The following is a 26,660-nucleotide window of genomic DNA, read 5'->3' as shown; positions in this document are numbered from 1 at the left end:
TTACACAATCTTAAAAAGGCGTCTAGTCTGAACGACCCCACAGGTGTCTTTTTATGGCCTTAAACTGGAACTCACAGCCTCCGGACGTGAGAATGGCAAACTCTCTCCGTATCTTTGAAGGGAAACTAAAGACCTATCTCTTTAATATGGCGTTCAATTTGTAATGTTTAGCATCTTGTTTTTTTATGTTTTAATTATTGTTTTTATCGCTGTTATTTATTATATTTCACTGAATTGTGTTTATTTTAAAGGTATTGTTTTATTGTTGTAATTTTAAGTCCTGCATTGTCTTTTATCTGCTTTCTTATTATTTTCAAACCTATTGTTCTGTTTGTTTGTTTGCTTCTTTTGTGTGTTTCTCAAATGTGAAGAACTTTTTGCTGCCTACACATATGAAAGGTGCTATAAAAAGAACGTTGAGTAAAAAAAAACTGCAGGCTGATGCCGTTAGAAATATGCGGTAGATTCCTTGTACATGAAATAAATAGAAAAAAAATGTTTTAAATAAAATGGAGAAACCGTTTGACTTGAGAATACTGTAGCTTGTGTAATTATTGTATTCAATTACACTATCATACCTGTATTATATTTATAGTTTTTTTTAATGTATATTGCTTGTTGAGGGATATATAAATTATTTTTTTAATTTAATTTAATTATATTTCCCACATTTCCCAGCTCAAGTTTCTTTTATCTGGTTTATTAACAACATTCTAATATATATATATATCTACAGTATAGTTGTGTTTAATAATCCAAATTTCAGTGATGATTGCCGTCTGTGTTAAAATAACACACACACCTTTATCAAAGCATAAAACCCTAAAACGTCCTGATTTTGTCTGACTTTTGGGATTGTTTTCATCACCTCACCAGTTTAATCACTTTATATTGTACTCATTGCTCTGCATATTGCAACTTATTTAGTCTTACAGCATCACCTTATTTTAATTCTGTAAAGGACTGTGACTTTAAAAAGTGCAAATCAAATAAAGCTTTTACCTGATGATAGATTATAGTATTAAAAAAAAAAAAAAATCTTTAGTATTTATAACAGCCTTAAAAAAAAAATTAATCTTGTACTAGTAAGACTCGTAACAACGAACCTCTCTTGACTGAACTATAGGAACCACTCTGCTGTTGTAGCAGAGAGGCTGCGATGATTTGACCCCATTTAGCCACAAGAGTTAGAGTGAGGTTGGTGGTGAGACGCAGCTCCCCGTGAGCAGGCCAGTTGAGGTCTTGTATATATGTGGTGTTGTGCTGAAACTGGAGAGATTCTTCGACGAAGCTTGAAGCCCATCACAGAGCCTCAGCATTGGCCTTAATTTGGTACAAAATAGCTCAGCCGAAATCATAAAACGCAGCCTGCAGTGTCCGCATACTTATGGTCATGAAGTGTCCAAATACTTATGGTCATGAAGTGTATGTCAAGTACCCGAGAGTGACTGATCACACTGCAGCGCTTCTTTCTCTATAGCGCCCCCGCATGGCTGACGGGATAATTCATGTTTGAAGGACATCCACGGATGCACCATGTGGGGACAAAATAAAGCATAAGCAGCAAAGTAAGTTTTTTAAATATTATTTTAATACTTTTCTTAAAAAAAAGATGTTGTCCTCCATAATCTGAACAAGATGAATCTATTGACCTCAATGCCTCACTCACCAACATACCAACACATTGTTCTGGGTAAAATTAATCAAAGAAAAATAGCAAAGGGAAAAGGAAAGAGAAGAAACTCAAAACAATCAAATATGAAAAGGGAAAAGAAATGAATGAAACGTGGAAAAAAAGAGGTGATTATAGAACCGAAAACACTCAAGGATCTCTGGGCCAACCTACAGGAAGCGGGAGGAGCTCCCGCTTCCAGAAAAACACAATGGCACACGACATCCCAAAACTGTTACCGTGGACGATGAAAACATTTCAAAAATTCAAACTAAAAGAAAGAATCATAAACGAGAACCTATCATACAGACTGCAGAAGCTGTGAAGAAGATAGTGGTAGATGAGACGGCTGAGAGACTAAAAACATGTACATGATGAAAAGAAATAATGGAAAAAATAAAAGATGTAAGTAAATGAACAGTTAAGTGCAGTTTTATCGAATAGCTATAGAGTGATGGGGCCTAGTAAAGTAGTCACATGACATGATTTTGAAACCGCTTCAAACTATTACAGAGCGAACTGCTGCATAACTTCGGATTTTAAAAGGGGATGAAGGGAAATTAAATAGCAATAAAAACATAGCCTTTAATATAAAGTGAAAAGAAGATGCATCTTACATGTAAAAATGTGAATGAACTTTCAGCACTCAATAGATTGGTTTTGGCATAGAGTTGAGAAAAAAATAAAACAAAACAGAAAAAGGTGTGAGAGAGAATAAGACAGACGAAACAATCCTCTCAATAGAATCATAAAAAAGTTTTTTTTTTTTCTTCTTTACAGTAAATTCTACAAAATCAAAACCAGAGCTCAGAGATGAACACAGAGACGAGCTTTGCTCCCCACGATCCAAATCCCTCTCATGTTCTTTTTCGTTGACTTTTCGTCGTATATAATATATATTCATGTATCTATTTATATATAATATGTATAATTTGTAGGGTGTGATCGTTAGTTTACAGGCCAGAGCGCTAAGGCAAAGGACACACTCTGAAACATTTAAAATGCCATCGTTCCCTCCTCGCTGCCCTCGACTGCTGCCGCCTCCACCGCTTCCATTCATGACTGAAGAGTGACAAGTAGAAGGAAGTGAAAGGAGGAAGGAGGTTTTAGAAAAGTGTGTGAATGTGGCCAGGACGTTTCGTTCCCACTCTGAGAAAACGAAAGAATCTCAGACGACGGCTGAACCTGACAAACTGGACCACCCCAACCCGCCCTCCCCGTTAAAATCCAACTTAAAAACCAAATAACAAAGAGGAGATCAGGAGAGAGGAAAATAATAAAAGCAAAGTGATCTGTCCGTTAGTTATTTGTTCACCTGTTTCTTTTAACCCCCCCTCCCACCTCCTATCACACATCAGAGATCAAGGTTTTCTATATTTTCACATAATTCTTTAAATTAAATCTGCTCTTCACCATGATTTGTTTTTAACGTCAAAGTTGTGTCTCCTCCTTTTCATTGTTTCCTCGAGGGAGACGATTATTAGTCTGTATTCCACCTGCTGTCTCTGGAGATCAAGAAATAACAACCATAAACGCCAAGTCAGACACCAAAATGTATCTGAGGTTGGAGAAGACGGGGCTGCTTATTTCTATTTCTATTTCACTTCTGCCCCCCCCCCCCACCCCCTCTCTCATTCACATGACACAAGCCAGCTGTTTCAACTACTGAGAGAAAGGGACAGTTACTATTAGGTCTGTGTATGTGGGTGTGTGCATCTGTGTGTGAGCAGCGACAATGTGTACCAAAGCACTGTTGCTTATATGCATTTTGTAAATATGCTTATGTGTGTCTATAGGTCCTTCTCTCAAACACTTTTTTTTTTCCCCTCTCAGAACAGATTCTCTTCAAAAATTGCCATCAGGTCGCTCTGGAAATTGATGTCAATGGTGTCGGCCATCTGCAGGAGAGATGAGAGAACGACAAGAAGCATTAGAGGTTGTTCCTAAAAATCTCAAATCATCGGTTCTCCTTTACAGGTCAGCTCATACCGCCTCTCTCCGGCGCCTCTCCTGCTCGCGGCGGCGCGCCATCTCCCTCTGCTGGTCGAGAGCGTTCTGTGCAGCTGAGCTGGGTGGGGGCGGGGCTTGTGGGGGCGGGGGTGGGGCCTGTGGGGAGTGAGTGGGCGGAGTAGAAGCAGGAGGTGTTGGAGCGAGCGGCGGCTGTTGCTCCTGGCGACGGCGGGCGTCTTCTTGCGCTCGACGACTTTGCTCCATCGTGTCGTCGTCGTCACGGCTACTACTGGATAGTCCAATAATAATGAAATGAATAAAACTCCAGCTGCTCAGGAGAGAACCAACTCTGTGTTCAGTGATCACAACACACAGCCAAGAAAAACATTCAATCCCAACGTGGAACAAGATATTTCACATGATCGTACACACATTAGACGGTAAGACGCGTTCGTTTCTATTCCAACAAAAGCTCAGTCAATCCTAATTTAAACTTTTTTGTCAAGTAACATTCAAGACATCGAGTTGATTTTGTTCTGAAATTAAAGGTATAATCGGCAACTTTTCTCCAATAAAGTACCCAAAAACAAGTACACATCCTTTGAGTACTCTACTTGCGTTACACCAAATAAAAAAACAGAGACGTCTGTAATTTCAATCAAAGTGACAGCCTGTTTCATCATGTTGCCTTTTAGTGGAGTCATCTCCTGCGTCCTGACTGTACTTGTTCTAACTTCTGTGGAAACACGCTCCTCCTGGATGTAGTTGCTACGACGGATCAGCTCACACCAGCTTCTCGGTCCAGCGCGTTGCGGAGCTGCGCTTCTAATTCACTGAGACCTTCAACACAGCTGGTAAACTCCATTTATGACACGTACTGTGGTCACTGAAGGAGAACAGGAGTGCTAAAGATTGATTATCGCCAAATAATGGTGCTCGTTTTACCACGAAGACAACAACTCCCATGATCCCACGCTGCTTCACATCAACGAACCCTTGTTTTTGTTTTTGTTTTTATTGAGAGACTTTTAGCAGCAGGAATTGAATTGAGAAGAAATTGTAAAATAAAGAGATTCGGACTGTAAAATATGTAAAAGAAATAGTTCTGTCAATAATTTCCTTCTAAGATAGTAGCTGTTGACTTCTGCTGTTACAAACATCCCATCGTCACGTCGCTCACCGTAGTTTCCCTTGCTCTCTCCTGGCCTGCTCTGCCTGTGCTTTCAGCTGCCGCTCCCTCTCCTCCTTCTCCCTGGCGGCCCGTTTGAACTGTTCGAAGCTGTCGCTGGAGGAGCGCACCGAGGAGGCCGGTGTGGACTGGGACCTCTGAGCCAGGCTGGCCCAAGAACCCATGTTCTTTAACTTCACATCCTGGGGGAGCACAATACATCACAAAGATTCAACAATTGATTAAATGAAGGCCAGAAAGCAGATAATCCAAAATCCAGTTTTATGCCTTTTTGAGGATATTATTTTCTGGTCTCCTACTTATACACACCTGTGTCTTCTTGGGAGCAATGGGAGTTTTGGGTTCTTGCTTGATTTTGTCCTGCTGGGGGCAGGGTGGCGCTGGGGAGTCTGGGAGACGGGGAATGGGGCGAGAACCATCCAATGGCTTCAGATCTAATCCTGAGGGAGACGTGGGTGGAGATGTATTATGCACGCACACCTCAGATAACTGTTTAATAAACAATAATCCTTCTCTAAAGTGGCTGTAGACGAGTTTGGAAGAGCACAAACAAAAACGTTCTGAATTCTACACAACAGCTGAGATGTCTGTGACTGCAGATAATCTTCCTCTCATTCTGCTGTTGATTCCCGACAGCTCAGAAAGAGAGAATCCACTGTTCAGCCGTCTGACATGTTCCCACACCTTGCTCAGCTTTGCTCACCAAAATTAGGCCGATCTACTTTCACTACTTCTCATTAACTGTTCCCTTCTTTATGAAAATGATGCACTGTAAACGAGACACAACAAACTCTTGTACTCACTGTGTTTGTTGTCGGGTTTGTGTGTGTCTTGACGAACGGCAGGGCTGAAGGGTGAGGGGGGCAGTGCTGGGGACTGGCAAGGCTTCTCCTCTTTGACCCCCCCCAGGTTGGACCTCTGCTCCTGCAGGAAGACAAACAGGTACATCAGCAGGACACTTTGTCAGATTATGTTGTTGTTGTTGTTTGATCATGGAAGCTCATTAGCTTTAACACACACTGACCACACACACACACACACAGACACACACACACACACACACACACACACACACACACACACACACACACACACACACACACACACACACACACACACACACACACACACACACACACACACACACACACAGACAAAGACAGACAGACACACACACAGACACACACACACACACAGACAAAGACAGACAAACACACACACAGACACACACACACACACACACACACACACACACACACACACACACACACACACACACACACACACACACACACAGACACACACACACACACACACACACACACACACACACACAAAGACACAAACAGACACACACAGACACACACACAGACATACACACACACACACACACACAAAGACACACACACACACACACACACACACACACACACACACACACACACACACACACACACACACACACACACACACACACACACACACACACACACACACACACACACACACACACACACACACACACACACATTGTTGCTTACATGCTTCTTGGTCTGTGGGGGTGACTGCTGTCCCATTGAATGGAACTGAGGCATCTGAGGAGAATGCATCATCAGAGGAGAGGTGCTCTCACGCAGGCAGCCTGAAAACACAAAGGAGAAAGAGATTGCAAGGTGCCGAAGGCTGGGTGCACCTTGGACTTTGTACTGGTACTCTTTTTCGACACCAAAAATCCTTTCTAAGAAAAATAAAATGACATCACACATTAGGATAAACATCTTTAGTTGCCATGCAGTCTGGAGGAGAGTGTAACAGGTTGTTTTCTGTAGCTACAGATGATGTTCCATAAAACGCCTCACATGCTATCAGTAGACGCTAGCTCCTGTAGCCTCCTGTGCACACACTGCAGCACACGCAACTCACACAACAATTCATTTGAAAAGAGTGAAATAAATGTGCTCTAATGTCAGACTTAAGATACATTAGCCAAAACTGAATGATGTTATCTACGCGGGCAGGCTGCCAAAGCAGAGGCTACATACCTTAACTGCTGTGGGTCACTGACACAGACCTGGATTGGTCTGAATTAGTCCGGTTACAATACTTTTCATATAAGGTGGGTTTTGGCTGTTTGGTTTTTAAGATCCAGTTGGACTTTACAATAGTGCTAACTTCACTAAATCCTGCACCCAATGGCTCCCATTTATTAAAAACAGGTACTTTTTTTTTTTTTTTTTAAACTTCAAATAAGAGGAGAATTTGTGAGACAAATACATGTTTTTCTTTTCTCTTTTAAAACCCTCAGTTAACCACAGGGCAGAAAAAAGGAGTTGGCGGGATCTGACCTCATAGATCTGCGGTACAATTTACACACTCTGCTCCACCTTGACAGCAGTCTGCTCTGCTATGCACTACTACGTAGGCGTAGCAGAGCATTTCTCTTTGCAGTTTGTTCTTTGAGTACACAACGGCTGTACCTGTGTGTTTTTAAACTATTACAAAGACCTGTAGACTTATAGTCAGACCTAGAACTGAATATAACAACATGGTTTAGAACGCAGGGGCTTTTTATTTTGCTAATCGAATGTTCTCCAGTAAACCATTAAGTCCTGTCCCAGCTCATTTCAAACATGCCGCTCTTCATCTTTTTCTGATAAAAACTAACCTTGATTCATTCCTTCCCAAACACTACAGGCCTACATCTGTACTACCTCAGCTACAGCTCAACGCTGTCTCGACTGCACACATTGTAGATGATTGGTCTCCTTCAGAAGGATAAGCGTTCCACTATGAAAGCTCCTTTCAGAGTCTCCGATGACATCATGATGGCTTCTGATGTGGGTTAGTGCTCTGCTTTGGTGTTCGTGCTGGATTTGATACTGTAGATCAGAGCACCTTTGAAAGGCTTAAGCAGAGGGTGGGTATCTTTGGGAGCACAGTGGACTGGTTCTCGGAAATCTCTGGAGTTTTTCCTGTGTCGCTTTGTTCCCTGGGTCATATTATTTGCATTATGCTTTCCTATCAGGGTCATGATCATATGGTTAGCCAATTCAAAGTTATTTGGCATCACTGTTGCGCTGACGGCACTCTTGCCGGGCTGTTGCGTGTATTGCATCAGAGGATATTTGCATAAAGTTAAGGCGTTCTAACTTTCCCGAGAGAGCTGCTGGGTGTTTTTTTCAGTCTGGCGAGCTCGGTGCGTGACGCTGTGCTACGAAGCCTGATCTCACAGACACCCAACAGCTCGCCTCGCTTATTATGTGCGAATGTCCTGTTAATAAATACGATATCTTACCTGTTGGGAAAGGCTCTGCTTTGATTCGTGGCGACGGCTGTTGTTGATGTTGCTGCAGCTGTTGTACCTTCTGCTGCAGCACCACCCCTTTCTGTTGGTGTGACGTCAACGTGTGCGTATGTGGGAATGACTGCTGCATGTGCGCGTGGCCTGAGCTGTGTCTCTGCGGCGGGGCGGGGGGGGCTGTCGTCATGACCTGTGCGTGCAGTGACGACACCAGCTGCGAGGCGACCTGCACAGGAGAGTGCGTGTGCAGCGTCTGCGTGGTGGGTCTGGCCTGGAGCGACTGCAGGAGCGTGTGCACCTGACTGAGCGGGGGGGTTTGGGAGCTGGTGGGTGTCGGTTCTTCGTCGTCCTCCAGGAGGGCTTGAGGTGGCTGCGCCGAGAGGGTACCCAGGATGCCGTGCGATGTCGGCGACGGGACGCGAGGGCGGGGAACGGGCTGGGGGATGGGGATGGGGATGGGGAGGGGGAGGGGGAGGGGCAGAGGGAGGGGGAGGGGGAGGGGAAGTGAGGGCCGAAGCTGGGGTGAGGGGGATGGAGGCAGGGAGGGGAGCGAGGACGGGGGGGGCTGCGGGGGCTTGGGCGGAAGCGGCGCTGCACGGTTGCTAGGTCTTGACGGTTGCTGGGGAAGAGCATTGTGGAGTGCTGCAGACAGGGAAGAGACGAGAACGATCAGAAACGTAAGACAACAAATCTGGAAACACACATTTAAGATTTAGGGAGGCTGCGGCTCAGTCGGTAGAGTGGGTTGCACTCGGAAGGTTGGTGGTTCGATCCCCGGCTCCTCCTGTCCACGTGCCTAAGTGTCCTTGAGCAAGACACTGAACGCTAAGTTGCTCCCGATCGTGTACCATCGGTGTGTTGTAAGTCGCTTTGGATAAAAGCGTCAGCTAAATGTAATGAAATGTAATTTAAAAATGCTCTTTGTGTACAGAAAAATAAACTCTTTTTTTTCAGAGTAAAACAGTTATAGTTGTACGAGGTGCAATCGAAAAGTTCAGAGACGGAGTGCAGCACAGCAATGTGCGTGGAGCAGAGGAAAAGAATAACTTTTGTGAATAAGTATTCCAAGTTACATAACTTGATCCACATCAGCACCTGTAATACACGTGTTTTTGGGACTTCTGGTACGAGTGCGTTTGCAAATTAATGATGAAGGTGAGCAGAGAGCACATCAAAATTTGTGTCAAACTCGGGAAGTTGGCAACAGAGACTCTTGAAATACTTCAGAAAGCCTACGACTATGAAACATTGAGCCGGGCGAGGCGCTTTGAGTTAGAATCATATTTCAAGAGTGTCAGAACATCACATTTAGCTAATGCTTTTATCCAAGGTGACTTACAACACACCGATGGTACACCATCGGGAGCAATTTTAGGGTTCAGTGTCTTCCTCAAGGACACTTAGGCATGTGGACAGGAGGAGCCGGGGATCGAACCATCAACCTTCCGATTAGTGTGCAACCCACTCTACCGACTGAGCCAAAGCATCCCTCACGGACCAAGGCCGGAGGAGGCACGTCAGGTCAGAAACACAAGCAGGTGGGTTTTCTTCGTCGTTCGTGGAGTTGCGCACCGTGCATTTGCCCCCCAGGTTCAGACTGTCACCACCGAGTTACACTGCGCGTCTGAGGGAAAACATTTGGCGCTAATAACCTCAAACTGTGGCACAATGACACTCGGCTTCTTCAACACGACAACGTGCCCACTCAGTGCGCTGAACACGCACAAGTTACAAATACACACGTGTCACTAAAAAGCAGATATCGCAGGTGCTGATGTGGAGCAAGCGATGTAACTTGTTATACTGAGTCACAAAAGTTATTGCTTCGTCCTGCTCTGTGGACATCACTGCGCTGCGCTTTGACAGAAACTTAACTGATGACAATACTTGTTACTGTTAGTGTTAATGTCGAGAGAAAAATGCCTTTTGTTTATTCCAACTTCTCATTTGAGGATATTGTTTAAAAAAAAAAAAAAAAAAAATCAAATGTGTTTTCTGTGACTGAATACATGTGGATTGTTGACCAGACAAAACAAGCAGTATGAGAAGGAAAATCTGGGCATTTGTCCCTATTTTCTGATATTTTAGTATTAGTAGAAATCAGTAATGAAAACATCATTAGTTGCAGCCATTAAAAGCAACAACATGCACAGCGCTGCAGTAGAAAACGTACCTGGGGAAGGTATGATGGGATGTTGGTTTAGGAACGGGTGCGTCTCAGTGGGCGTCTGGCCGGCGGGTGCGTTTGCGTTGAGGAGGCCGGAAGCGACGGGGGCACCAGCAGTAGTAATGGTTGCATTGGCCTCCGTGTTCGGCTGCGTCAGGTGAGGGTTCATGAAGTGGGCCAGAGGATCGAATCCTGAGCTCAACAGCTGAGAGGAGTCCAGAGTGGGGACAGACACGGGGACGGGGGAGGGGGGACAAATGGTGGTTTGGGCTGGACCGCCTGGGGCTGAGTCTGAGGCTGAGGAACCACTGGGCCCACTCCAATGTTGAGGGACTGTTGGTGCGGTCTCTTGGCGTCCTTGTTAGTCGAGGTCTTCTTCTGTTGCTTGGGAACCAGCCCTGTGGACGGAGACAAAGGAAATGAGGAAATGTAATGTGTCGTAGACTCTCAGCCACTACTTCTCCAGACACAATGCGCTGGCACACAGTGGTTGGTGTGTGTGTGTGTGTGTGTGTGTGTGTGTGTGTGTGTGTGTGTGTGTGTGTGTGTGTGTGTGTGTGTGTGTGTGTGTGTGTGTGTGTGTGTGTGTGTGTGTGTGTGTGTGTGTGTGTGTGTGTGTGTGTGTGTGTGTGTTACCATTCTCAGAGTCTTCACTGTCAGAGGAGTCGCTGCTGCCTGAAGATGAGGATCCCGTCTTCATCTTTATGACATTTGTCATTTCCAGAGGCTTCTCTACTGCAGAAAAACAGCCGCAACATTCAGAAGGTGAATCCAATCTTAACAATAATACTTCAATAATAACCAACTACGTTAAACGGTGTGAGAGGAGATGTGATTCAGATCCAACAAGCAGATTCAAAACTGGGTTCAGATTTAATCAAATGCTATCGAACCCTGATTCTAGTGATGCTGAATAGATTCACAAATATTACAATGATTTTGTAATCACATTAGATAGCAATATTCTGTAGATTGTTGTTATTGCTGAATTTAATGGCTTAATATTCAGCTCTGCAAGACAAAACTAAAGTAAGTACACCTGAGCTTTGTACTCCAGTGAACTGAACTCCAGCAATAATGAATAATAATAATCACCCTGTGTGCATGTGTGTTGATCAGTCGTGATTTTTTTCTTGACATCTTTTCTAACAAGCTGTTTGATGACTGACAGCTCAACTGAACACATTCTGCTCATAAGAGAATATTTAGAGTTTCAAAACTTCCATGACCATCCTTTAGAAAAACATCCAAACAGCCTACCTGATGGTTTCTTCTTCTTCCTGAGGCAGCTGGAGACGTATTTCTCCAGCTCCCTCAGCGTGGAGGGCTTCAGCGTCTCAAAGTCGATCTCGATCTCGTCCGGGTTGGAGTTCTTCAGCGAAGGCTCACGCGTTTGAATTATTAGCACGACTCGGCCCAGTTTGTCGCCGGGCAACTTGTTGATGTCCAGGCTCAGCTGGCGCTTCTCCTCGTATGACATTGGCTTGCATCTGTCAGTGGACACGCCCCCGAATACATCTGTAGGGGGAAAGCATGACAGCAGAACAACACTGGGCCTTTAGCTGAGGGCGATCTATCACACAGACAAATCTGTGGTGTTGTATACGTGCCTATGTCATCCTCTGCTTCAAGAGCGGCTGAGGGGACCAGAGAGGTCGGCCCAGGCTGAGGGGGGGCAGCCGGGCGGCTGTTTTTGATTCCTTCTTTCTTACTGTGGTGGAAAAGAAAAATCATTGGATTAACTCCAGTTGATGCAGCTACAGTAACATCTCGTATGCTTGTTACTTCTGTTAGACCTACCTGGGCTTTTTCCTGTCCTTCTTTGCAGTGATAGGCTCCTTGCTGCCCTTGTTTTTCTTGGAAGTCTGAAGCATCAAAAGGGGCGGCGGCTCCACAGGTTCCTCCGCTCCCATCTTCTTCTTGTGCTTTTCTTTCTTCTTCTCCTTCTTCTCTCGCTCTTTCTTCTTGGGCTTGCAGGTCTGCGGTGTGGAGAGCGCCGCCAGCTGCTCGTGGACAGCTTTAAGCTACAGGACACAAACACACACACACACACACACACACACACACACACACACACACACACACACACACACACACACACACACACACACACACACACACACACACACAGTTGCGGTGTTAAGAGGAGAAGAGACCTACTGAACCTGTGCATTTGCTTCTCTGTGTTCCAGCATTCACCCATGTTCGGTAAAGCTGTTCTGCATGGCCCACCCACCTGTTGTGCCTCATAAGCCTCCCTCCCCCTTCATTTTCCTTCCTCTAACCTGTTCCTGTAACTCAGCCAATCGTTGTTGCCTTTCGTGCTCTGAGTCTCCTCCTGACGACTCCGATTCGGAGGAACTAGAGCTGTCGTCTTCCGAGACAGCAGAAGGAGGCGGGGCTTGTCGAGTGGAGGGGGCAGGGTGGAGGGCCGACGATGGGGTGGGAACAGGGGCGGGCTCCTCTGGCTCATCGGGCATTTTGGCGAAACGCATCTCGAACACGTCCTGTTAGAAAACACAAAACAATTAACCCATGTATGAGTGGTATTATCTACGAAGATAAGCTTAGCATGTCCGGTACATAATAATAGTTGAAGTGAGAAAGGCCTGAACCATAACCAGAGTTATGGTTATACAAGTCCTTTCAAATCTGTTTTTATATAATTATCTGAAAAATGGCAGTAAATTGCAGGTTGAGAAGACCTTGCTGAAACAGTGCACTGTGACTACATTTGTCTTGAACTTTGGTATTGGTGGACTTAAAACTTTCTAGTAGTCAGCCATGTTAACAGACACCGCAAAGCACCTTAGATGTTACTATACAGAACTATACGCTACGAGGTGCGGACCAGCTGTTCATGCCGTGTGCGAACGCAGCACAGCGGCGTGCGTGAAGCAAGTGGAAGCTACAACGTCCACGGGTGAACAACACCAACACCACTTAACAAACATCAGCACCTGTGTTACACGTGTTTTTGTGTTCATTTGCAATTTCAGCATCGAGTGCATATCACATTTTGTGTGAAACTCAAAAATCGGCAACAGATACTTCTGGAAATGCTTCAGAAAACCTACAACAAAGAAGCATCACTGCTCTGGGCGAGGTGTTTTGAGTGGCCTTCACATTTCAAAAGAGCGTCAGTTCAGGAGTGCACCCACGTTAGGTGTCCTTCGACATTTGCGGAGTTGTGCTCTCTGTATTGGCGACGATTGTGGCCGCTGAAATCTGACAAAGGTTTTGGATGTGCGCTCTCCGCTCAAGGTTTAGGGTCCACGGTGAAATCACAAATGTTCGCATGTAACACAAGTGCTGAAGTTGGTCAAGCGACTTAACTCCACTTGCTGAGGTTATTGCCCCCCCCCCCCCCGTGCATATTACTGTGCTGCGCTCCTTTCATGTGCAACAACAACAGCGTCAGAACTTTCTGATCATGTATATGGTCAAATGTATGTGGACAAAACATGACACGCATGAGATTGTTGAGGATTTCATTCTAAAACCCTGAACAGTTACATACTGTTCGAACAGCCTCCACGTTTCTGGGAAGAGTTTTCACAAGATTTCTGGACCTGCTGTCACTCCGGTTTGCAGTGTTGTCCACATACTTTAAGTCACACAGTGTATATGATGTTTATTATGGTGTACTTGACGATATGCGTGATTTACCTGTAATTTGCGCGCCATGCCGACCACATCATGGTCTGGAGGATTGTACTTGTAACAGTTGGAGAACATCAACCTGACGTCTGCTGCAAACTCTTGAGCGTCTCTGTACTGTCTGTTGTCCAGCTTTTTCTGAAGGACACAAAATAAACAAATGCACAGCAGTGATCAAAACGCAGTCAGTAAGGTTTAAGAATATATTCTCTAAATTTAGTGCATTTGTAATGCTGAGGAATGCAAGCTGACGAGCTGAAAAGCGATATATAAACTTGTTATTTCATCTCATGTCACCTGCAGGAATCCCACATTTTTCAAGTAATATCTTCCCAGGACATTTTCTGTGACATAACGCTGCTATGACCAGATTGGAATAAGGAGCTCGTACACTAACAAGCTCCCGTATGTGGAAGTTGCCTTCGGTACGGTAGATATTTAGATTCTTATCCCTCAAATACCATCAGGGAGGCATCTGATTGCTTCCAAATTCATTCTGCTGGAAGACAATGAGTCCAAACATCCTGCCAGAGTCATAAAGAACTATCTTTACTGACAAGAAGGATGAGGAGTCCTGGCTGCAGCAGATGTTGTGAGCCCCACAGAGCCCTGACCTCAACATGTTGGAGTCAGTCTGAGATGACACGAGGAGACAGGAGACACGGCGACTTCTCCAAGATGCTGAACAACCTGCCTGCCATGTACCTTTTAAAACTGCGCGCCAGAGTACCAAGCTATCGGGTGCTCACACTGAACACTGACCTGGAAGCATCCTTTAGTGTCCTAGAGGACCAGTGTGCTGGATTTAGGGGGATCTGTGGGCAGCAATGGAATTCAGGGTTTTTACCTGGTTTCTGGAGGGCTTAGATGCTGTGGGAGCGGTGGGAGTTGCTGAGAGGCAGCTATTTCACTATAAACTATGTATTTTCATGTAATTTTAGACTGCTATCGTTACAATATTTTTCTTAAAAAGGCACTGGAGGGGCTTTAAAAAAAATAAAAAGAAGAAAAAATTGGGTAAAAACAAAGCTAATAATGTAGCTAGAGCGGTTTAGGTGCCGAGAAAAAACACATCCGTGCTGCACCTAAGTGTTATAATGGAAGGGAAAACCCTGGAATATAATATTCACAATTCCTGGGTGTAAAATCACCTGAAATTAAGAATCTACTTTAGAATGAGCCCTTCATATCTTCACAGAGAGCAGGTCCCTTCATTGGATGCCGCCGTGTTGCGCCGCCATGTTTCTAATGTAGCCTAAAACGGACAAACCAAACACTGACTGGAGAGAGGGCGTTTCATCTTTTTTTTTGCAAGTGTTGCGGCCATCGTACATTCTCTTCCACTTGTGGAAGGGGAGGGTGAGTCGTTACAATCTGCAACCTCAACGAGATGCCACTAAATCCTACACACTGCTCCTTTAACCACCTGAACACTACTGCATGTGTTAATCTCTGCAACCAGTAGACAATAAGCAATGGTGACTGTAAGGCTGAACGGAATTCTGTTTTTTCTTGGAAACCCATTGACTATTTCATAAGTGCAAAAAATACAAACTTTTAAATACAAATTCTAGTAATTTAAAGCAGAATCTTTCTATTTGATGCACTTACTGTTGTGAAGAGTGTTAAGATATCCAAATGCAAGTCTTTTTCAAATTCACTTTCAGACTTGTGAAACTACAATTTTATTTGTGAGATTGATGAGAACTGGTTGATCTTCAAAAACAACATTTACACTTATCAAACCTGGAACTTGATTAAACAAGCAGATGCCACTTACTGTTTAAAGAACAGTATCAGATTTGTGAAATCTTTGTTCAATTTGTGAGAACACAACAAAGGGACATTTCAGTGCCTTTTAACCCTCCACACTGCAGCAGACCAGGTCTTTGTGCAGACTCGTTAAATCTGGACGTCATGACGAGATAGAGCTTAAAGACGGTCTAAACACAACGTTCAGATTTGGAAACCTTTATTCCATTTTTGCTTTGACTTACACCTGGTCTGTTGCTGTAAGGAGGCATTTTCTTTTATGCTTTCAAGGAAAACGTTTTACAAAATTTCACAAAGGATTAAAGCTTAAACTGAAATGTCTTAACACTCTTTTACAACAATAAGTGGATCAAAAAACTGAAAATGTCCCTCAACGTTCCCCTTAAAAAAGGCCACACTCTAAATCCTCTTCATTTTCACATATTATGTATTAAAGACTTGCACCACAACATATGAAGATTATATCTTCCTAAAAATGAGGAAAGGATGCTCAAACTCGTATATGCAAAACACACAGATGTACACACATTCAATAAACTTCAACACACACGTTGTTCATATCACAAACCTCATACATGTGCAAGCAAAACAAGCCGGCTGGCATATCATCCCAAACAAACATGCAACATCAATGTTAGACAGCTAGCCATCAGTATGTTTTTGTCAAGTCAGCTAATGTTATGGCTGCGAAAACAACAATCTTACAAAAGACGGAAAATTGAATTATTAAAGTGTTTAAAAGTACAACTCGTTACCAGCTAACTAATGTCAGCATAAGAAGGTGCAGTTCACCTCCATGTCTTGTTTGTCTGATGTTTCAATAGTTACGTTATCCTGCTTTGTCATGCCTGCTGTCTTCACAGTTGTGAGATCTCTGTTATTAAAACTACAACTTCAGGGCATTTTACTGTTTCTCCCACTTTCCAGGAGCTAAAATATGGGTAAAAAAAATAATAATCTGGTTTTCCAGGAAGTGTGGGTACCCTGACCTGATTTAATCCCTTGTGATCATATGAAACTCTACCTGAGGTCGAGTACTTGTATGGCCGATCATTCTCAAATGGAAAAAAAGGATTTAGGCAAAGTAAATCATGCGATGTTGTAAAAACATCATTTTGGCATCTGCACCAAAACCAAGGTATCTTACAGGCCGTCCCCACTATAGAAACACAAAATCACCTTGATGCTGCTGAGATCCATGGGATGCTTGATGATGTCGTGGTAGTCGTGGAGGCCGAGAGCTTTGACATCAACAGGTTTGTAAAAAGGCCAGGCGTATGACACGTGCTTCTTCGACAGCATCTCTCTGACGAGGCGCGCGCAGGAACGCAGCTGCTCCTGACGCTTCGGTGTCGATGTCCCTCCCGTCTCCACACCTCCGCCCAGGTGATGCTGAGAGTCCGGCTGCGACGCGTCTCTTTTGGGCTGCTTCATTGGGCGACTGCTCTCTCGGCGCGGCCGAGTCTCAGCGGAGACGGGTGATGATTCGCTGAGCTGGTCGTTGGCTGTGGGTGTCGTGGTGTCGGCTTTCCTCTTCTGGCTCTTCTTTTGCTGTTGGCACATCAGCGATTAGAGGTGAGAAATTAAAAATCTGTTTAAGTTGATTATGAATGAATGTTGCCTTCTCCTTACCTTAATGAGTGCAGGGGAGCCCTGCAGCATGGGGGCAGGATGGAGGCCCGGGTGTGTCACGGATGGAGGAGGAACAGAAGTCATGCCTTGGGACAGGACGTCTGGAGTTGAGAGGGGGAACGGGGGTCCCAGGTGGGGTGCATGGTTAGTGGGTTTGGGAGGCACACGTGGGGGCTGAGTCAGAGTCAGGGGCTGAGTCAGAGGCTGCTGAGTCAGAGGCTGAGTCAGAGGCTGCTGAGTCAGGGGCTGGGCTAGAGGCTGAGTCAGGGGCTGGGCTAGAGGCTGGGCTAGAGGCTGGGCTAGAGGCTGGGCCAGAGGCTGGGCCAAGGGCAGGGACAAGGGCAGGGACAAGGGCAGGGACAAGGGCAGGGGCAGGGACAAGGGCAGGGACAAGGGCAGGGACAAGGGCAGGGCCGGAGGACCTTGAGGGGTGGGAACAGCACGTGTCTGTGGTGTGGTGGATGGGGATGAAAAGCCGCGTGTGTGAGGGGTGGTGGAGGGTGACGAGGAGTCTTGGCCTGAATCTGACTTTGTGATGAGAGCTGAAAGAATTGAAAACACAGTGTGAACACAATAATGATATCAACAACAAAAAACCCAAGCACTCTTTCTAAGACTACTTTAAACCCGTCAGACGTGTTCTTTACCACAGTAGAACCTTTCCTAATGGGTATTACGCATGAATTAACACAAAACTTGATTGAACAACAAATGTTTCTTGCTCGGTGTGGCTGATCAAACGGGCGGAGTCGGTAAAGACAACATTAGAACAGCACATACAAGCTGGGCTGGTTAGATTAGTACCATTAGCTTGTCAATGCAATCCACACTCAACAACTCCTCGTCAACGTCACCAGAGTAAAACAAGAACACACAAACACAGTAATAACTTCTTTCATAATGTCATAACACCACTACCTACGTAGCATGATAAAAATCATACCTGACTCCCTCCTGCCCCCTCGGCGTCCCTTGGAAACCACACTGATCTCCGTCTCCTCCTCCGGCATCTCTGTAATCTTCTGGAGAAAGAGCTTTTCCAAGGCCTCCGCCATGAGGACGATATCATCCCCGGGCTAAACACACAAACAAACAAATGGGTGTAATAAAATAGTTGAGCAGGACAGTGTCTAGTGACTAGAACTTCGACTGTGGCGGACCTTGTTGTAGATGTAGCAGTTTGTGAACATTGTGTTGAAGTCTTGGATACACTCCTGGGCGTTCCAGTAGTAGTTGGTCTCCAGGCGTCTTCTTATCGATCCCATGTCCATAGGAGTCTTTATGATCTTATAGTAGTCCTTGATGAAGAAGGAGAGCAGATAAAGAGCGTTAGATTTGTATGTCCATCTGAAAAAAGGCAAAAACCTCACATCCTCTTTCCTCAGTCTAAAAGCTATTACCCCCCCAGTGCGGGGACAATTCACATAAACCTGTAGCATAGATTTAAGGCACTGCAGCCTGCTATGTTGATGGGATTGCAAAGCATACTATAGAATATAGAAAGTAAATCAGAAGTGCTGCTCTGTGTAGTTCCTCTGGGGATCAATTGATCAAAGTCTATTTATGGGTCAATCAATACACAGAACTTAACGAAAAACGAGTTTGAGAATTCATCGATCATTCAAGTAATTTTTCAAGTAAAAATGCCAAATATTAGGTGGTTTCCAGTAAAGGTGAGGGTGAGCTAATTTTCCTATCGCACACTGTGGTTAACCCTAACATATTAGTTTTATTTCCAGAATTGTCTGATGTTTTATAGGTAGCAATTGACCAATCGAACTGATCCACAATAATAATAAAAAAAAGTAATCAAAAAAAGTAGCATATTTAACTTTAGCATTATTCCTCTGAAAAGCCAAAGCCTGGGACAACAAAGAAACATGTTTAGATCAAAGGTACTACTACGTTTCTCCTTGTTGACTGTGACAACCAGAAGAACACGGAAGAAGAATTTTTCAATCAAGCATGGAAGTCGAGTCACAATGTGCCCGTTGAGTAGCTGAGCCTGAAAGACGCACTCGGCAGAAAGGACAGTGTTATATTTTATTGCGGGACGTGTGGCCGAGTAACAGTAAGTGGCCGAGCAGACAGTTTGGGCAGATTGGACCTGGCGGGGGCAGGTGGGACCGGGGCGACCCCCCTCAGGCCATCACACTAGGTGACACTTCGCATATGAAATTAATTTGGCTTCTGTTTGGCTGCTCTGGACTTTAGACTTTGATTACAGGTACATGAAAACACACAAAAACCAAAAATGTGACTCACAGGCAAATTGAGCTTGATAGCATCTACAGGAGCTTGGAAGGGCCATGCAAATTGGTGTTTCCATAATGTCTTCAACACCACTTTAAGCAGGTACTGAAAAGAGCGACATTATACAAAAAAAAAAGTCATTCAAACTGAAGTGTGTTTATACACATTTTCCAGGTATGAACAGACACAGAAACGTTGCTACCTGTAGCTGGTTGGTCTGTCGTTTGGCTCTGGAGGGGTTCCATGTTTCCGGGGCCGGGGCGTTGAAGGCGAGAGGTGGTGGGGCGGAGGGAGGGTTCTGGCTGTTGCCCGCCTCTAGTCCGTCTCCCATCGCAGTGGTGGGTTGCAGTGGCCGAGCAGACAGTTTGGGCAGATTGGACCTGGCGGGGGCAGGTGGGACCGGGGCGACCCCCCTCAGGCCATCACACTCCTGACGCAACTCTCTGAAAGTAGGATCAACCAGAGATCAACTCCGCTGCCATTACCATTACTGCGCTTGTTACAGATGACCACTTTGACTCGGCTTTCTCTGAATACATATTTAGCTTCATCGCGACAACGCAAATATGAAACCAAACCACAATCACCACTCAATATCCATTCGTTTTCTACGTCCTCTGTCTCGCTGTCGGTGTCTACATTTTGCTCTGAACTTCAAAGGCCTCTGTGTGAGAGACGGAGACAATTTAGCAAAAGGTCGACTCCCTCGACCCCCCCCCCCCCCCTCCCGACGAAAAACACACAACCGCTCATCTCTGACACTTGAACTGCTCTGACAGCTGTGACAAACACTGCAGCTGATTTTGTCTTTACGTACTCAACATTCGCTCCCTTGTTGCAGTTTGCCCTAAAACAGGTATCAGGTGCTGCGGACACAACGTCTCTTTTTACGTACACAAACAAATGCATGCGTACCACACCAACCATGCAACTGTTAGCTGTCAATCTCTTAAGAGTAAATATTGACTTATTGCTCAAGATCAACTACTCAACAGTAGTTGATCTTGAGCAATAAGTCAATAGTGGTACACTGCTCACTTGTAACCTTGCTGTTCAAAATAAATTGGACAATGTAAACACGTTTCAGATTAGACCTACAATACTGTTTCTAAAAGCACAGACACAACAAAGAACCACAGTTTCCCACATATTGGCAATTTACTTGTGTTGTTGGGTGATGCAGCATCATGTGATCAATGAGCATGAAAAGACTCATGCAGGTTAGAGAAGCAGGTTATTTTCTTCGATTTACAGATGTTCCCTTAACGCTGCACATGCAGACTACTAGCAAACACTTCGGTTTACCGTGTTCCCTAAAAGCCTCAAATGCTGGATCTTGATAAATGGAAGCAAGAGAAGCACGAACAGAGTCCCCGCTCAGCTACTGCAGTACAAGCAAGGCGTGAACGGCCAAAATAGTTTGAGAAGAGGGAAATGAGGTGTTCTAATTTAAGAGAAAGCCACATATTCCCTTACATAGGGATACTCCCCCACCCCACCCCACCCCACCCACCCACTCTCTCTCTCACACACACACACACACACACACACACACACACACACACACACACACACACACACACACACACTATGTGTGAAATGTTAAGATTGCTTCTAATATGAAGTAAGAGCTTTTAATTTGAAATGGATACAGAAAGTCGGGAGCGTTCGGCCAACCAATAGTGACTTCGCGAGAGACTCGCACAGCATTCAGCGAACCAATGTTGTAACATTGATCCCTCACTCACATGGAGGGGTGAGGGAGGGAGAGGGGAGGGACAGACATTTGCATTTTTAGGGGCGGCCTCGCTGTTGTGGTCACGACAGAAATGTTTTATTCATGTAATTTACCTCATTTACGTGCACCCGTTTTGTATCAGCTCAGTGAGTCTCTGCTGCGTTTGTGCGGTCACTGAGGCTTGTGCTTGCTTCTCTGCTCCGCTCTCTGTGTGTTTCGTGAAGGGGCTCATCCCCTGCTACACGCACATGGAGTGGAGCAGAGGAGAGGCAGCTGAAGTCAAGATACTGTCACTGTACATTACAAAAGTCCACCTGTTAGGTTACTGTAAGTGCAATAAATGTGCAATGAAAGCCGACAAGAGTAATCTCTGAATCGCCGGACGTGGGCGACCGTTAAGATACCTGAGCAGCCCTCCCAGGTAAAGTCTAAAGAATCACAATGACAATAAAGCGTAATGTTGTTGACTCATGTTGCACAGCTCGTGAGAAACCGTGCAGGTCACAATACTGCATATAAATCCTTATCACTGCATTACAGTAAAGAAAAAAAAAAAGCTTCTATGATGTTTTTTTTTTTATATATATATACATAAGGCTGATCTATTAAATAGTGATTCAATAATATAATTATATTATAATTTCACAAGCCACAGTTATTGTGTCTGTTTTAGTAGAAAGGGTCAAGAAATGTTTAGTCAAACATCAGATATTGAACGGTCTAAAATATTTAACAAAAAAAAAAACAGGCATTTTGCGTCATAACCTGAACAATCCGTCTTTGAACTATTCAGATGAACTCTTGTATTTTCCAAGACATCGGCAGAAACCATTTACTTTGGTGTAAGCAGATGCGAGTGCATAATGACAAACTTTTTCTACAGTTCAACATTTCTATCATTAGGAAATGATAAACAAGGCCTCGATAATAGAAATGATGAACTGACCAAAAGTTAGTTTGGACCTCTCTTTACGTTTCATCCACGGGGAAAAGGTTTTCTTTAACTTGCAGAAAAGCTCATCATCAGACTCTGGCATCTGCTTCCATCAATTTTAATCGGACCAATTATTTTCTCGGGACTTACATGTTTGTTGCCGTGCCGCTGTGGTCTAATCCAATTGCGTGATCATATCTCAGGTGGCGAGGCGGCAGTTTCCTGAGGTAACACGGGATATTCGTCTGTGACACGCTGTGGGGGCAAGGAAACCACAACACACACACAGAGGGTCACACCTGTGAGAGATACAGAAACATGAGTGACATCTCATTACACATCGAGGTCAACATATCAAATGTGGGTTGTTTCCTAATAACAATATGATACATTACTTGGTAAAGGTTTGGTGATGCTATGTTGTAAGCAGCTGTGATCAGAGCCCATGACACGGGCATAGAGCAAGTTTCTTTTCCATACAACAGTCATGGCACAGTGCTGCATTCTTTCAAAAAAAAATATTAATTGATTAAATTCGACTCCATTGAGAAATATTTACTTTTTTTTTTTTTTTCCCCACATAAAATGACCCTTTTTTTTTTAAACAAGAACTGTGCAGATTACTTTGCAGATTTACACATACCACTACACACAATTTTGAGCCCATGATAGCCTCTTGACCCAGTTTTGACTTCCTAACCTCTTAAGTCCTTGTTTTTATTTAGGTTTCCACCTGAAAAACATCCCCACATTTAACCACTGACAGCTACAAACTGTAAGGCCAAACTCAACAACCGCGTGCTCTTTGGATAAGAGACACTTGGGAAAGTTGATATACTATAAATCTCTTGCTCCTTATCACCAGGCCAGAGTGAGAAATCAGAGAGTAATTAACAACTTTATAATACTAAGTCAGGGAACATTGATGTTTGTTCTAAACATTCTCAAATACTACTTTTGCCATAATAGCATTTGGCAGCATCTTCAGTGAATGTAACACACTTGTCAGCCTTTTGAAAGACGTCATCAGTTGTGTTTATATAACAGATGCAGAATAGGGATGAATAAAGATTTCATATCAGTCTGTCTGAACTTTCTACACCTTTGTAGAGCAAACAATTAACGCATCTTTTGATTGTGCTGAACATTTCTACATCATGCACGCATTGCGGACCACTTATGTACACCGAATTGGTATGTTATTGTCTGTATTGCCCAGGAAATGTCCGACACATGGAGCAGTTTGTAGCAAGAACATGATTCACAGTCTTTCTATGTTTTCTTTTCTTTTCCATGTTGCACTTTTCTTCATGTGCACCTAAATAATGTTCTGCTTTGTAGGTCTTATGTGCAACAGGTTATCTGTGGATTTACAGAATATTTCACTGACTTTAAACCAAGCCAGGACCGTTACAGTTGAATACATTGAACTCTGACAGGTCTCGGATGCCTTGATAGTTAGTGTACACCATTCGGCTCAAAGGTCCTTTTTTTTTTTTTTTTTATTTCTCAGGTGACGCAATCTGTCTAAATCACAACAGCTTATCTTTAGTCAGTTGTGAGCTCACACTTACATTCCCTGATAACTGCTCAATTTCAATTTGTTAATGAATACAAGCTTGCATGTGCTAAATAAATAAATAAAATGCTGGCAAATAATATCATTCAAATGCACATACTGCTACAGTTTCATATTGCAGTTTTTTTGGTAAGTTTTTGGACTGACATGTTAACGCTCACATTTCTAAATGGAAACAAAACAAATACAGTGAGACAAGATAATTCGATTATTGCAACAAAAATACTGCAGACAAATCCTAACAATCTTAAGTACATATCTTTAGTGGACAGCTTGGAAACATGAGCTGCAACAATTAGTGGATTAATCAGTGAGTTGATCCAGAGAAATTTGATCGCCAACTGTTTTGATAATCGATGAATCATTTTGAGGGATTAATGAAGAAAAAAAAAAGAAGCTAAAATTCCACCTTATCAAATTTTAATATGTTCTTGTTCCTTTAGTCCTTCGTGATAACAAACTGAATGTTGTGGACGGTTGATCGGGACAAAACAAGACATTTTAAGCTGCAACCTTGGCCCGTCTGGAAACATATCTCATTTTAAATGACCAAGCAGCTACTCAATTAATCAAGGAAATAATTCTGATATCATCGTTAGTTGCATCCTACAACACCCACTGTGTCCAAAAATAGTGATTGTATGCTCTTTTAAAACTTCCTCATCATTAGTATCAATTCTAACTGACCGGCAAGATTGAAGTTGATGCTAAAAAAATCCAAATAAAAAAATCCAATCACGTCCCGAGCAAACGATTCAAAACACCCGATTATTCTCGAGACATAACGCATGAAGACCACAGTAATAACACCGCAGCTGGTTTGGATAAAAGAGGAAACAATCCAGGCAGAATAAATGCAAACAGAAAGAAAGCCAACTTAATTATTCAACAAACAATATCAGACATTTTGCCACCGGTGATGTCATGAATGACGTTACGCAGCACAAACGTAAACACGGTTTTTACCGACAACCAACTTTGGCTCTCCGGCTCTCCTCCTCGCTAACCTTCCTCCTTCCCCTGTCAGTACGTCGCCATGTCCGCTGTGATCTTAAGTGACAGCTCCGCACGTAAACGGCGTTTCGGAATACGACTCGGACGGGACCGATGTTCTCGAAATGACGCGCGTCGCGGTTCGCGTGAGCGTCTGCGCCATCGCGCGTAAAACTGCGCCGCCGAGAGGACGTAACTTATGTCACGAATACGGCCTGCGGGGCTACAAACAAACAGCCTAGCAGCTAACTCCGCTAGCACGATACCGACCTGCAAAGCTGACGTGCAACACTGACAGCGCGGAGTGTCCGTTGCCGCAAAAATGACCTCAACGCAAGTGTGGAGAGAAGACGGATTCAACGCAGAATACGCACGGTAACGCCAAACAGCGCGCACTTTCACGGCACAAAATCTTCTCTCCCGTGTGCCCGAACCGGTGCGAGGCCTGCGAAGACAGCTCACGCTCCGCTCGCCGAAGCGCTCACTGACAGCGCGGGAAATACGCCGCCGATGCCCGTTTTAAAGCCTCCACCGAAACCCCGAGGTCGTGTGCTCTCGTTTGGTATACCAATGCCGTCCACGTGAAGGCATTAAATGCTGTTTTTTACCTTCTTCGGTCGGTTGTCAGCGCTCGCAGACCTTCCTCGCCCCAAATCCAGAACAAACAGTCCCGTTCGACGTCGATGACGTCAGACGCACGGGGGCCGGCCGAGCGTGCGTCAGGCGGAGTGTCATCTCGAGCTCCTCCCCCTCCCCGGGGACACATCATGCAATACCGTGTAATGATTTCAACCGTCATACAAATGTTGTCCTTCAGCTATTGCGTAAAACAAATTGACATTCATTTAGAATAGTTTCATTTCGGTTTATCAAGTGTACATGACTTGTATCTAGCTGTCATTTCCTTTCTCTCACTTAAATATATTGAATAATGTTCCTACAAACTTGAGAACCAAATGGTGCATAAATAATAATAATATACCAGCAGATGACTTAATTAACATATTAAAAGCTAAATAATCTCAGTCTTACAGTTTTCAGCTATTTCGGTTACTGCTAACATTTTATGAGAGGGACAGAAAAGACATCGGTGTATATATATAAGGAAATAAATGTATAATAATATACATGTTTTTTTTCTCTTTAATGACCTAAGAACCTACATAGTTATTTATTTATGTCAGCAAAGTCAGTCATTAAATACTCAGATAAGAAATGTCTAAACATATTATCACGCACAGAAAGGTTTAGGAAGTGCTGCAAAATATATAAATGATTTGAATATATGCATTTTTTTCTTTTTGGAGCCTGACTGGTAATAAGGTGTTGTGAGGAAACGGGCAGCCTTTCTACCACAGATTGTTGGTGAGAAAACTTCCTGCAGATGGTGACGTGAAAATAAATCCCATCAATGTGGGAAATCCTGGTGTATGTGACAGCTGTCATAAATTAAGAAAATTAGTCTGCCACCTTGTGGTAAGGGATGGTGCTGAAACTAAATCCAAGGAGGCTGGTAAAACATTTGAGGGACGTTAGCTGAGTCATCCAAACAGGAGTGAACTGGTTGGATTGAGCTGCAAAAAAAAAAAAAAAAAAAAAAAATTGCTGTGCAATACAAAGAACAGATTTTTGTTAAATTACTAGCTGCTAAAATTAACATCAATTTTCACAATTTTAGGTTTCAGGGAAAAGCAAGTCACCAACCCAAAAGCCCTCATCCATTATGTACATACAAACCAGTACCTTGAACTGCAAGCTAAAATGTTGTGAATGGACTGGTACCAAGAGTTCATAATGTGTAACACTGAGATTGTGTCCA

General features: G+C 43.9%; 1 protein-coding gene across 1 annotated transcript; it reads right to left on the bottom strand.

The window, feature by feature from the left end:
* Positions 1-1,569: 1,569 nt before the first annotated feature.
* Positions 1,570-25,514, bottom strand: LOC138615774 (bromodomain-containing protein 4-like). Its single transcript, XM_069689589.1, is given in 23 exon segments — positions 1,570-3,570; positions 3,662-3,911; positions 4,803-4,993; positions 5,121-5,251; positions 5,615-5,735; positions 6,353-6,453; positions 8,107-8,754; positions 10,286-10,525; positions 10,528-10,677; positions 10,916-11,014; positions 11,540-11,797; positions 11,890-11,990; positions 12,080-12,303; positions 12,565-12,786; positions 13,949-14,077; positions 16,892-17,263; positions 17,345-17,886; positions 18,288-18,420; positions 18,505-18,642; positions 19,610-19,702; positions 19,800-20,040; positions 22,420-22,524; positions 25,450-25,514. Coding segments are annotated over 21 exon segments (4,341 nt in total). The 5' UTR covers positions 19,929-20,040; positions 22,420-22,524; positions 25,450-25,514; the 3' UTR covers positions 1,570-3,501.
* Between the last annotated feature and the right edge of the window lie 1,146 nt (positions 25,515-26,660).

The sequence above is a fragment of the Brachyistius frenatus genome, unplaced genomic scaffold, assembly GCF_029030835.1.
Source record: "Brachyistius frenatus isolate BFR_SWC_R1_liver_20210118 unplaced genomic scaffold, ASM2903083v1 Contig_7, whole genome shotgun sequence".
Taxonomy (NCBI): Eukaryota; Metazoa; Chordata; class Actinopteri; family Embiotocidae; genus Brachyistius; species Brachyistius frenatus.
The sequence above is the reverse complement of the archived record's forward strand: the minus strand, read 5'-3'. Positions and strand labels throughout refer to the sequence as shown.